The following is a 13572-nucleotide window of genomic DNA, read 5'->3' as shown; positions in this document are numbered from 1 at the left end:
TCCCTTGGTGTTGTTTGTATGATCCTGATGTAGCTTGCATTTTATTATTTGTGACATGTTTAGTATCTCAGCGCCAATCGAAAGTGAGCATTATGTTTGTCAAACTGAGGTGTTTCCTCGTATTTTCATGACAGGCGTCGAAGTCCAATTTTCCCCATCGAGTGCGCTTCCATTGATACGTTGCTTTTTTGTGAATGGACGGCAGGGGAGCAAGGGGGCCCGGGGTTGCTTGTCTCGTGATTGGCCGAGGCGGATGACGTCACCTCCGCCGTGACGCCATCCTCCTCATTCATAAAAAAAAAAAGGAAAAGAGTCGAAACGATCGTGAAGAGAAAGCCAGAGTGACAGAAAGAGGGGGTCGCGGTAACAATGAGCTCCACGGGAGGCGAGATGCGCGCATAGAAGAGCGGAGCTGCGGTGCTGGGGGCGTGTGGGAATCCACGCGGGATCCGGAGCCAGAGGCGAACCGAGCAGCCACAGCAGAGTCCGCAGACCAGCAAGCACAGCAGCCCCTTACACGAGCGACCCCCGCAATGGAGGATCTTTGCGAGATGGACTGCCCAGTGCTCAAGCGGCTCCTGAAGGAAGACGGTAACCGGTGCCTGCTGCTCGACTGCCGCTCCTTCCTCGCCTACAGCGCTGGGCACATCCGCGGAGCCGTCAACGCCCGCTGCAACACCATCGTGCGCCGCAGGGCCAAGGGCTCCGTGCTGAGCCTGGACCAGGTACTCGCCGGGGATGACGAGGTGCGGGCCCGCCTGCGCTCCGGGATGTATTCGGCCGTCGTGCTGTACGACGAGAGGACGCCCGACGCGGACTCGGTGAAGGAGGACAGCACCGTCAGTTTAGTGCTGCACGCGCTGTGCGGGGACTCCACGGACACGCACATCTATTTTCTCAAAGGTGAGAACAGCTGTTCCATTTGGCTTGCAGTGCACCTTTTCTCACAAATCGGGTCAACAAAAGGCCGTCCACTTGAATTGATTATTCATACAGAATAATGTATGGGTCATGGACGAGCAAGTGAAATATTAACATTTGAATACGACCATTTTGGTTGAGAGTCAACATCAGAAGAAAGAGTGCAACACAATTTCACTAATGCTATTAGGAAACAATTTGATAAATCAATTCTAACAGTGTGAACGCTATTCATTTTGATGCGTTCCAGTATTATTTGATTATATTGTGGTTAGAATTTAGCTGCTCGACACATCCCTCCGTCTGATTCTTATTTTGCTTACAGTATTGTAAATTCTAAAAATAAATGTGAATTGTATAATTTAAAAAAAATCTGAACAATAATTGAATCAAGAATTTACCAACGTCTCATTTGTTTCAAAATTTTATTTGTGCATAATAACAGAACACATTAAAAAAATAATTGTCAATTGTATAATATTTTAAAGATTTTTTGCAGCACAGTCACACACATTAAAGCTACTTCTCGTGCTCCTGCTATTTAGTTTCCCTATTTTTTTCAAACACACACCCACACACACACATAGAGTTGTCTTGCTAAGCGCATGAGGTAATGCTCTTACGTTGATGCTACACAAAGCCAGAGAAGGGAAACGCAAATTTAACATTTGATTTAATGTAAGTGTCCATCCTACATTGCTATGTTGAGGCTGTGATGCATTTTTGGTGTGTGTGTGTAAGTGACAGATGCCTTAAAACACAGCTGTGTGTGTGTGTGTGTGTGTGTGTGTGTAGCTTCCGGTTCATATGATGAGACCAGAGGATGGTACGGTCAGTTTGCATTAATACGAATCATTTTGAGTAGGGAGGTCACAGTGCTTTTTAAGACCGAGAGCGACCCAATTTCTTATAGCATTATAATATTAATGTGTGATGACAGTGACTGATGAATTTCAAAATTTCTTTCCAGGTGGCTACGACCGGTTCTTCTCCGAGTACCCCGAGTTTTGTTTAAAGACCAAATCCTTGCCCCCGCTCACAAGCCAGTCCAGCGTGGACTCGTCATGCTCATCCTGCGGGACGCCGCACCACGATCAGGTAAGAGCTGAGATGATGATAATTTGTCTCATCTTTCATAATACAGACAGCCAGCTAAATCTATTTTTTGATTAATTTGGTGAGTCACCGCCCCCCACTTGACCCCGATAGCAAAACCAGCTGCACACCTTTTTCTGGTTTTCCACCCGAATAATTAATTCCGCCGCTTCTGTGTGATATTCAAAAAAAGATTCCGTGCTAACAACATGAATAGCAGCAACCAGTACTTAGACAAACACTCCATTTAAGTGGCAGTTGAATTCAAACACAACGGCAGCTGTTGTCTGTTTGCCTTGCTCAAGGGCATCTCAACCGCTGTTTGCTTTCCCACATTCATTCCGAGTCAATTTGCCCGTTAAGCTCGCCGAGCCTCGGAGCTGTCGGAAGGCGTCCTTTCCGTGCCGTTGAGATATTTGTCTTATGACAGCAACGGGCCCGGCCACACTTCACCACTTATTCTCCTCGCCGCCGTGACTTCCTGTGACCCCGCCGGGCCTTGTTTTGTTTGTCTGTGTCGATTTCATGCGCCTCTCGCCGTCACATGTGGCCCGGCTTGATTCCCCCCCCCCGGAACACGACCGTATCGAGCCGAGACAATCGGGCCTCTGTGTCGTTTTGAAGAAAAGAGTCATGGTTGCGCTGTCAGGTGGAGGCGTTTTTGGAGCTTCCGGTGGCGGCGTACAAACAGGATGAGCTAGTTTGCCCCCTCCCCCCCCCCCTCTTCCTCACATTACATCTCTTAGTGGTATTGATCACTTCCTGACTCTGACAGCGGTGACATAAGCCAACACGGGCCTCGTCAATAGGAACCAAAGATCCAATGATAAATGGAGAGAGGGGGGGGGACTTCCGCTTTCATATAGTAAAATTGTATTGCTGTTGCTATTGTCTTTTTTTCATTTATTTCACAAGGTCACGTGAAAAATTGAAGCCCATGAGAAAGTATCAACTTATATCTTAAAATCGTTTTGGCTGTCTTTGATTGATTTTGATTGACAATATTCATGGTTAGCTGTTAGCTGCGTACAAATAAAATCATGATAGTTCATTTTTTTAACTTTTGTTTTTTTCATCAATCATTACATTTTTAATAATAGAGGATCATTTTATTTATGACTTTCTAAAGAGTATTATTATATTTCTGCTGATGTTACCAAATGTGGTTGCGTGCTACGAGCTGTATTTAAAAAACATGGCGATATGTTTTCAGAGGAATTTGAATGAAATGGAAAAGCCAGCAAACCACAAACAAGCATCAATTCATTTGTTGACTTCCTGTTTTTAAATGATAACTGACTTTAACAGTTATTACATTAGACTTGACGCACACATCTAGTAAATAAAACGGAACTAACTTTCACATGCTTTCCGCCACATAATTACATATTTTTTTCTCAAATGCATCATTGACGGGTCCGCTGACATTTCCTCAATGTTCTCTCACAGAAGTCAATCACATGCACTCAGTGACCCTTTACATGACTTGTACAACTCCTGGGACTAATGCGATTAAGTCGATATATAAGTGGAGTCACCCTTGTATGCGAGTCATCTGTAGAGAGATCGCCAATGTTGGACACAGAGAATTCTTTGTGCTTCCCATTGAGCCCCCCCCCCCCCCTCACCCCACCCTCCCCTTCAGCCCGACATGTTCCCTCCGGTTAGAGATACAAGTACGAGTTTAACCTTGAAATAACAGCAGTGTCATTCCGATTTATTCCAGGCTGGACCTGTTGAGATCCTCCCATTTCTCTACCTGGGCAGTGCTCTCCACGCCTCCAAAAAGGAAGTCCTAGACGCCATCGGCATCTCGGCGCTGCTCAACGTGTCGTCCGACTGTCCCAACCACTTTGAGGGAGCGTACCAGTACAAATGCATCCCCGTGGAGGACAACCACAAAGAAGACATCAGCTGCTGGTTTCTGGAGGCCATCGAGTTCATCGGTCAGTTTGTTGTTTTGCCAATCGTCAAAGCATAAGAGAAAAAAAATCCATCCGTGCATCCTTGCTTCTATCCTTGCTTCCATCCTTGTTTCCACCCATCGATCCATCCATTCATTCATTCCTTCATTCATTCGTTAATTTTTTCATTCATTCCTCCATTCATGCATCCGTCCATGCATCCATCCAAGCATCCATCCAAGCATCCGTCCATGCATCCGTCCATGCATCCATCCATGCATCCATCCATCCGTACATCCATGTCTTCATTCATTCATTCATTCATTCATCCTTGCATCCATCCATCCATGCATCCATCCATTTATGCATCCATCCTTGCTTCCATCCATGCATACATACATACACATATACATACACTTACACATTAACACACATTCACATTCACACATAAATACATACATCCATACATACATAAATACATACATACATACATACACGTACACATACACTTACACATTGACACACACATTCACAATCACATTCACATTAACACACTCACATTAACACACTCACATTCACTATCACATTCACACATACATACATACATACACACATCCATCCTTATTCCCAATGACTCGAAAAAGTAAGAGGACAATCATTTCTCTGATTGAGCTTTGCATACATCTTCGACGTGATGTTGTTTTGCCAGATTGCGTGATGCGCTGTGCCGTGTGTGTGTGTGAGTGTGTGTGTAGGTGTCGCTATGTGTCATAGTTAGCTGCTGTGGGAGCAGATCGTGACTCATCCACACTGTTACCGGGTGAACAGACACTCTGTTACCTGACATCAGTGCAAGAGTCCAAAGTGAACAATCACATTCAAGTGACTTTGCATTGCATTAAGGCAGCAACCTTTTTTCATTCACGGCACCACAGCCGTCATAGTGTCACTGTTAGTAAAAGCACACAGCAACTAGTGATGTGCATTCCAGTTCTTTTAAGTAAACTGAATCTTTAGAATCAGTCTATTCAAAAGATTCGTTCAAACGAATCGTTCAACGAATCGTCCACCCCACACACACACACACACACACACTCTGAACAGGAAGTTGCGTCACTGACTCGTCTCGTTCGTTAACGGGAAATTACGTCACTGACTCGTAAAGTCCCTCCTCCATCTATCGCTCGCTGCTGATTAGTTGATCGCGAAAATTCACGAGTGAGTGACAGACAGCATTGCTGCCAGACCAGCCAACACGTTGTGCCGACATTGATGTTTTAAGACACCAACTCATATAACAACGTAAAACACACACACATATATATACATATTGTCATATAAAGCAGTTAACCAAATGTCTGATTTTTATGTTTTGATTGGCGAATATAAATACAAGGGTTAGGGTTAGTGAACGAATCACTTTCAGTTCATATGACTTCAACCAGTAGGTGTCGGTAATGCGCATTGAAGCTGGTGCCACCGCGCCGTAAATGAAAACGAAGAAGAAAATGACGTTCTTCCAGTTCACGAATGCATTTCCAGTTCATCGCGAGAACGGATCAGTGAGGGAACGAATCGTGACTTTCCCGTTCGCGAACGAGTTAATGGGTGAACTGTCTTCTCGTCCATCAGCGGATCAGTCAGTGAACGTGTTGCGTCGTCTCCCTCCTGGCGTGAACTATGTAAGCAGGAACAAAGAAAGAACAAGGAAAGAAAGAACCACCCACTGAAACACCACTTGTTTTATGCACGTTTTCTCCAAGCTAACGGCTAACTTTATTGCATGAAGGGATGCGCCGTTATTCAACAACGGGGAGATTATGCTTCTCTTTGGGTAATCTTGATTTTATAAAACATGTAGTAGTTTTTAAATAACGTGTATGCAGATATACGCCTAAATATTGTTATCCAATATATCTACTGCAATTTCACATTAGATTGCTGGTTTGAAATTTACTTTTTATATTATTATTTTCAAATAAACATTTATGTTAAAACTTGTCTGGTGTTTTCTTCCTTGTTTTTTTCTTCGCCAATTAAAACATAAAAATCAGACATTTGGTTAACTGCTTTATGTGACAATATGTGTAGGTACACTTCATGGACACTTCAATAGGTACACTACACGAGGTAAAAAAAATAAAAAAGAGAATAAATAAAGTGTTAATTGCACTTTAAAAGCACATTTACATACATGCTCACCCCTGGGATCGAACCGTGTTCTTACCGAGTAAGAGCCCGTGACATTATCCAGTCGGCTATTTTGACCTGGAAGCCTACCGTCGTCTGCACTATTTTGTACTAGTGATGTGCATTCCAGTTCTCAAAGTGAACTGAATCTTTACAATCGGTTCACTCAAGTGACGTCACTCGGACACTCCATTAGGTACACCGCCATTTTCAAGTGTACCTAATAACAGGCCACTTTATTAGGGAAATATCATGGTCAAAGGTCACAGATATCAAGCGCTAGTCCTCGGGGCCGCGTTCCAACATGTTTTCCAAGTGACCCTCGTTAAGCGCACCTGCGTGAAAAGTTTTAGCTACTTTCACGTTCCGCAGGAGCTAAAACTTTTCCCGCAGGTGCATTTAACGAGGGAAGCACACGGACACTCCATTAGGTACACCGCCATTTTCAAGTGTACCTAATAACAGGCCACTTTATTAGGGAAATATCATGGTCAAAGGTCACAAGATCAAGCTCTAGTCCTCGGGGCCGCGTTCCAACATGTTTTCCAAGTGACCCTCGTTAAGCGCACCTTCCAACATGTTTTCCAAGTGACCCTCGTTAAGCGCACCTGCGTGAAAAGTTTTAGCTACTTTCACGTTCCGTAGGAGCTAAAACTTTTCCCGCAGGTGCATTTAACGAGGGAAGCACACGGACACTCCATTAGGTACACCGCCATTTCCAAGTGTACCTAATAACAGGCCACTTTATTAGGGAAATATCATGGTCAAAGGCACCAAGATCAAGCTCTAGTCCTCGGGGCCACGTTCCAACATGTTTTCCAAGTGACCCTCGTTAAGCGCACCTGCGGGAAAAGTTTTAGCTCCTTTCACGTTCCGCAGGAGCTAAAACTTTTCACGCAGGTGCACTTAACGAGGGAAGCACACGGACACTCCATTAGGTACACCGCCATTTTCAAGTGTACCTAATAACAGGCCACTTCAACCCTAACCCTAACCCTCGTTAAGCGCACCTGCGTGAAAAGTTTTTGGTCACTTTCATGTTCCGCAGGAGCTAAAACTTTTCACGCAGGTGCGCTTAACGAGGGTCACTTGGAAAACATATTGGAACGCGGCCCCAAGGACTAGAGCTTGATACCTGTGACCTTTGACCATGATATTTCCCTAATAAAGTGGCCTGTTATTAGGTACACTTGAAAATGGCGGTGTACCTAATGGAGTGTCCGTGTGCTTCCCTCGTTAAGTGCACCTGCGGGAAAAGTTTTAGCTCCTGCGGAACGTGAAAGTAGCTAAAACTTTTCACGCAGGTGCGCTTAACGAGGGTCACTTGGAAAACATGTTGGAACGCGGCCCGAAGGGCTAGCGCTTGATACCTGTGACCTTTGACCATGATATTTCCCTAATAAAGTGGCCTGTTATTAGGTACACTTGAAAATGGCGGTGTACCTAATGGAGTGTCCGTGTGCTTCCCTCGTTAAATGCACCTGCGGGAAAAGTTTTAGCTCCTGTGGAACGTGAAAGTAGCTAAAACTTTTCACGCAGGTGCGCTTAACGAGGGTCACTTGGAAAACATGTTGGAACGCGGCCCCGAGGACTAGAGCTTGATCTTGTGACCTTTGACCATGATATTTCCCTAATAAAGTGGCCTGTTATTAGGTACACTTGAAAATGGCGGTGTACCTAATGGAGTGTCCGTGTGCTTCCCTCGTTAAGTGCACCTGCGGGAAAAGTTTTAGCTCCTGCGGAACGTGAAAGTAGCTAAAACTTTTCACGCAGGTGCGCTTAACGAGGGTCACTTGGAAAACATGTTAGAACGCGGCCCGAAGGGCTAGCGCTTGATACCTGTGACCTTTGACCATGATATTTCCCTAATAAAGTGGCCTGTTATTAGGTACACTTGAAAATGGCGGTGTACCTAATGGAGTGTCCGTGTGCTTCCCTCGTTAAATGCACCTGCGGGAAAAGTTTTAGCTCCTGTGGAACGTGAAAGTAGCTAAAACTTTTCACGCAGGTGCGCTTAACGAGGGTCACTTGGAAAACATGTTGGAACGCGGCCCCGAGGACTAGAGCTTGATCTTGTGACCTTTGACCATGATATTTCCCTAATAAAGTGGCCTGTTATTAGGTACACTTGAAAATGGCGGTGTACCTAATGGAGTGTCCGTGTGCTTCCCTCGTTAAGTGCACCTGCGGGAAAAGTTTTAGCTTCTGCGGAACGTGAAAGTAGCTAAAACTTTTCACGCAGGTGCGCTTAACGAGGGTCACTTGGAAAACATGTTGGAACGCGGCCCGAAGGGCTAGCGCTTGATACCTGTGACCTTTGACCATGATATTTCCCTAATAAAGTGGCCTGTTATTAGGTACACTTGAAAATGGCGGTGTACCTAATGGAGTGTCCGTGTGCTTCCCTCGTTAAATGCACCTGCGGGAAAAGTTTTAGCTCCTGTGGAACGTGAAAGTAGCTAAAACTTTTCACGCAGGTGCGCTTAACGAGGGTCACTTGGAAAACATGTTGGAACGCGGCCCCGAGGACTAGAGCTTGATCTTGTGACCTTTGACCATGATATTTCCCTAATAAAGTGGCCTGTTATTAGGTACACTTGAAAATGGCGGTGTACCTAATGGAGTGTCCGTGTGCTTCCCTCGTTAAGTGCACCTGCGGGAAAAGTTTTAGCTTCTGCGGAACGTGAAAGTAGCTAAAACTTTTCACGCAGGTGCGCTTAACGAGGGTCACTTGGAAAACATGTTGGAACGCGGCCCGAAGGGCTAGCGCTTGATACCTGTGACCTTTGACCATGATATTTCCCTAATAAAGTGGCCTGTTATTAGGTACACTTGAAAATGGCGGTGTACCTAATGGAGTGTCCGTGTGCTTCCCTCGTTAAATGCACCTGCGGGAAAAGTTTTAGCTCCTGTGGAACGTGAAAGTAGCTAAAACTTTTCACGCAGGTGCGCTTAACGAGGGTCACTTGGAAAACATGTTGGAACGCGGCCCCGAGGACTAGAGCTTGATCTTGTGACCTTTGACCATGATATTTCCCTAATAAAGTGGCCTGTTATTAGGTACACTTGAAAATGGCGGTGTACCTAATGGAGTGTCCGTGTGCTTCCCTCGTTAAGTGCACCTGCGGGAAAAGTTTTAGCTTCTGCGGAACGTGAAAGTAGCTAAAACTTTTCACGCAGGTGCGCTTAACGAGGGTCACTTGGAAAACATGTTGGAACGCGGCCCGAAGGGCTAGCGCTTGATACCTGTGACCTTTGACCATGATATTTCCCTAATAAAGTGGCCTGTTATTAGGTACACTTGAAAATGGCGGTGTACCTAATGGAGTGTCCGTGTGCTTCCCTCGTTAAATGCACCTGCGGGAAAAGTTTTAGCTCCTGTGGAACGTGAAAGTAGCTAAAACTTTTCACGCAGGTGCGCTTAACGAGGGTCACTTGGAAAACATGTTGGAACGCGGCCCCGAGGACTAGAGCTTGATCTTGTGACCTTTGACCATGATATTTCCCTAATAAAGTGGCCTGTTATTAGGTACACTTGAAAATGGCGGTGTACCTAATGGAGTGTCCGTGTGCTTCCCTCGTTAAGTGCACCTGCGGGAAAAGTTTTAGCTTCTGCGGAACGTGAAAGTAGCTAAAACCTTTCACGCAGGTGCGCTTAACGAGGGTCACTTGGAAAACATGTTGGAACGCGGCCCGAAGGGCTAGCGCTTGATACCTGTGACCTTTGACCATGATATTTCCCTAATAAAGTGGCCTGTTATTAGGTACACTTGAAAATGGCGGTGTACCTAATGGAGTGTCCGTGTGCTTCCCTCGTTAAATGCACCTGCGGGAAAAGTTTTAGCTCCTGCGGAACGTGAAAGTAGCTAAAACTTTTCACGCAGGTGCGCTTAACGAGGGTCACTTGGAAAACATGTTGGAACGCGGCCCCGAGGACTAGAGCTTGATCTTGTGACCTTTGACCATGATATTTCCCTAATAAAGTGGCCTGTTATTAGGTACACTTGAAAATGGCGGTGTACCTAATGGAGTGTCCGTGTGCTTCCCTCGTTAAATGCACCTGCGGGAAAAGTTTTAGCTCCTGCGGAACGTGAAAGTAGCTAAAACTTTTCACGCAGGTGCGCTTAACGAGGGTCACTTGGAAAACATGTTGGAACGCGGCCCCGAGGACTAGAGCTTGATCTTGTGACCTTTGACCATGATATTTCCCTAATAAAGTGGCCTGTTATTAGGTACACTTGAAAATGGCGGTGTACCTAATGGAGTGTCCGTGTGCTTCCCTCGTTAAATGCACCTGCGGGAAAAGTTTTAGCTCCTGCGGAACGTGAAAGTAGCTAAAACTTTTCACGCAGGTGCGCTTAACGAGGGTCACTTGGAAAACATGTTGGAACGCGGCCCCGAGGACTAGAGCTTGATCTTGTGACCTTTGACCATGATATTTCCCTAATAAAGTGGCCTGTTATTAGGTACACTTGAAAATGGCGGTGTACCTAATGGAGTGTCCGTGTGCTTCCCTCGTTAAATGCACCTGCGTGAAAAGTTTTAGCTCCTGCGGAAACCTAGTGTCCGAGTGACGTCACTTGGGTGAACCGATTCTAAAGATTCAGTTCACTTTAAAAACTGGAATGCACATCACTAGTACTAAATAGTGCAAACGACAGCGGGCTTCCAGGTCGAAATAGCCGACTGGATAATGTCACGGGCTCTTACTCGGTAAGATTTTGGTTCGATCCCAGGGGGGAGGATGTGCGTAAATGTGCTTTCATTGTGCAATTAACACTTTATTCTTTTTTTTACTTTTTTTTTACCTCGTTTTGAAGTGTCAATGAGGTGTACCTACACATATTGTCATATAAAGCAGTTAACCAAATGTCTGATTTTTATGTTTCAATTGGCGAATAAAAAAAAACAAGGAATAAAACACCAGACCAGTTTTAACATAAATGTTTATTTGAAAATAATAATATTAAAAGTAAATTTCAAACCAGCAATTTAATGTGAAATTGCAGTTGATATATTGCATAACAATATTTAGGCGTATATATGCATACACGTTATTTAAAAACTACTACAAGTGTTCAAGATTACCCAAAGAGAAGCATAATCTCCCCGTTGTTGCATAACGGCGCATCCCTTCATGCAATAAAGTTAGCCGTTAGCTTGGAGAAAACGTGCATAAAAGAAGTGGTGTTTCAGTGGGTGGTTCTTTCTTTCCTTGGCAAATCGTAAATCGACATTCTGGCTTACATAGTTCACGCCAGGAGACGCAACACGTTCACTGACTGATCCGTTGATGCACGAGAAGACAGTTCACCCATTAACTCGTTCGCGAACGGGAAAGTCAGGATTTGTTCCCTCACTGATCCGTTCACGCGATGAACTGGAAATGCAATTCACTCACTCACTGACTCGTTCACTCACAGCTCCGTTCAGTTGGTGAACGGGAAATGCAATTCACGACTCGTTCGTGAACGGGAAGTTACGTCAATTCCTTCTTCGTTTTGATTTACGGCGAGGTGGCACCAGCTTCTATGCGCATTAGCGGCACCTACTGGTTGAAGTCATATGAACTGGAAAAAAACCCCGAATTGTTTTATTGTTTTTTTCTTTGAATCATGTTAAAAAAAAAGATTCATTCATTCGTTCATTCATTCATTCATGACAAAAACAATGCAAATGATAGTCATGAAAATGTATTTTTGTATTGTTGATCCCTGCACCGTATGAATGTTATTTTTCATAATTTCTTTTTTCTTTTTTTCAGACTCCGTGCGTGACTCGAGCGGCCGCGTCCTGGTCCACTGCCAGGCAGGCATCTCCCGTTCGGCCACCATCTGCCTGGCCTACCTGATGAAGAGGAAGCGCGTGCGTCTAGACGAGGCGTTCGAGTTTGTGCGACGCCGCCGCTCCATCATCTCGCCCAACTTTAGCTTCATGGGCCAGCTGCTGCAGTTCGAGTCCCAGCTGCTCGCCACCTCATGCGCCGCCGAGGCCGCCGCCACCGCCAGCCCGCTGCTGGCACCCAAGACGTCGTCGGGAGTGGCGTCGGCCACCGCCACGCCCACTTCGCCCTTCATCTTCAACTTCCCTGTGTCGGTGGTGAACCCCGCCTACCTGCACCACAGTCCTCTCACCATGTCGCCGGGCTGCTGATGGCTCGCCGTGACACTCCAAACGCTTCCTGGCTCTCAAACCAGCTTCTTCCAATAAGTGACCAAAAAAAAAACCTTGACTTTCAAGCAGGTTTGTGCGCTGGACTTAAAAGTGACACACGCTGTTGACATGCATTGACACTCATGATGATGAACACGTTTGGTACGAAGATGGACTCTGTTGCACATTTCCAGTAAAACTCTTTGTCAGGTGAAGCTGAGGAGTTTTGAAACAATTTCCCGTGGAATTTATGAGAATTGATGGTAATGTAATATGAAACCGACATGAAAGCAAAGAATCTATTTCAAAAGAAAAATACATGTCACCAGTTTTATTAAGTTAAACAATCACTTCTTTCATTGAAGAACTAAAACATGAACGCGGAGTGAAATATTTTCCACCCACCACATTCCTTCTGTAAATGTTGACTAAAATGGAATATATTTCCTTTCAATTTAGTAAATTCCCATGGAAAGTTACCAACTTTCAAAATTCCCCAGAATTTTGCACCCACGGTTGCCATGGAGACGACAGCTCTTTAAGCTGAGGAGATGGATGCAGGAAGGAAGAAGGAATTTTAAGCACCCGCTCCTTCCTCCTTTGGCACTCTTCTAGCTGCCACACAAAAGATCTGGATATGTGTGTGTGGGTGGGGACGGGGTCGAGGGGGGGGGTCTGATAGAAAGCAGACCCTCCTCAGTGACAGGTGCTCTGCTGCCAGGCCGACCGGAGTTTCCTGTCCATCCTCTTCCTCACGCACGCTTAACACAAACAGGCCTTCCTCTCATCTCCTTTCATGTCCTTCCACTTAATCTCTTCTTCTCATATTCACCGCCTCCTCTTCTTCCTCTCTGATGTTTGTTCTTCTCTTTCCCCGACGAGGCGGCGCGTGCAAAAATAAATAGAAAAAAAAAAAGACATCAACACGAAGCCGGGAAATACTCATCAGGTCCGAGTCACAATAGGTCTCTCCCGCTTCATACGACAAACATTTTCTTGCTTTTTAAAGATTGTCGACACCTATTTCTGTAGCACTTTGAAGTGATGCAATACTGTATTTGTATATGCTGGTTGCTCATCACGGTGACAGTAGATTGACTTTTTTTTTTTTGGAAGGAGAGATGGAGAGCGAGAACCAATCAGTTGAGGGGAAAAAACAAATGGCAATACTTTTGTCTGTGAGTTGAGTCTTTTTTTACACTCTTTCTGGGAGCTCAGCGCAGGCAAAGCATCATACGGCAATAGAAAACCTTCACGTAAACATGTGTATATAAAATACATTGAAAAGAAAAAAAAATGCGATTTTATT

At 45.1% G+C, this 13572-nt stretch overlaps 1 protein-coding gene across 1 annotated transcript; it reads left to right on the top strand.

Annotated features, from left to right (window-relative positions):
• Window positions 1–304: 304 nt before the first annotated feature.
• Window positions 305–12563, top strand: dusp4 (dual specificity phosphatase 4). The gene is made up of 4 exons (XM_037265681.1): window positions 305–903; window positions 1892–2019; window positions 3743–3962; window positions 11875–12563. Exons 1-4 carry the CDS (start codon window positions 534–536, stop codon window positions 12261–12263), a joined length of 1107 nt encoding a protein of 368 aa, XP_037121576.1. The 5' UTR covers window positions 305–533; the 3' UTR covers window positions 12264–12563.
• Window positions 12564–13572: the final 1009 nt, after the last annotated feature.

The sequence above is a fragment of the Syngnathus acus genome, chromosome 12 (assembly GCF_901709675.1).
Source record: "Syngnathus acus chromosome 12, fSynAcu1.2, whole genome shotgun sequence".
Classification (NCBI taxonomy): Eukaryota; Metazoa; Chordata; class Actinopteri; order Syngnathiformes; family Syngnathidae; genus Syngnathus; species Syngnathus acus.
Note: the sequence above shows the minus strand (reverse complement) of the source record. Positions and strands in the feature narration are given on the sequence as shown.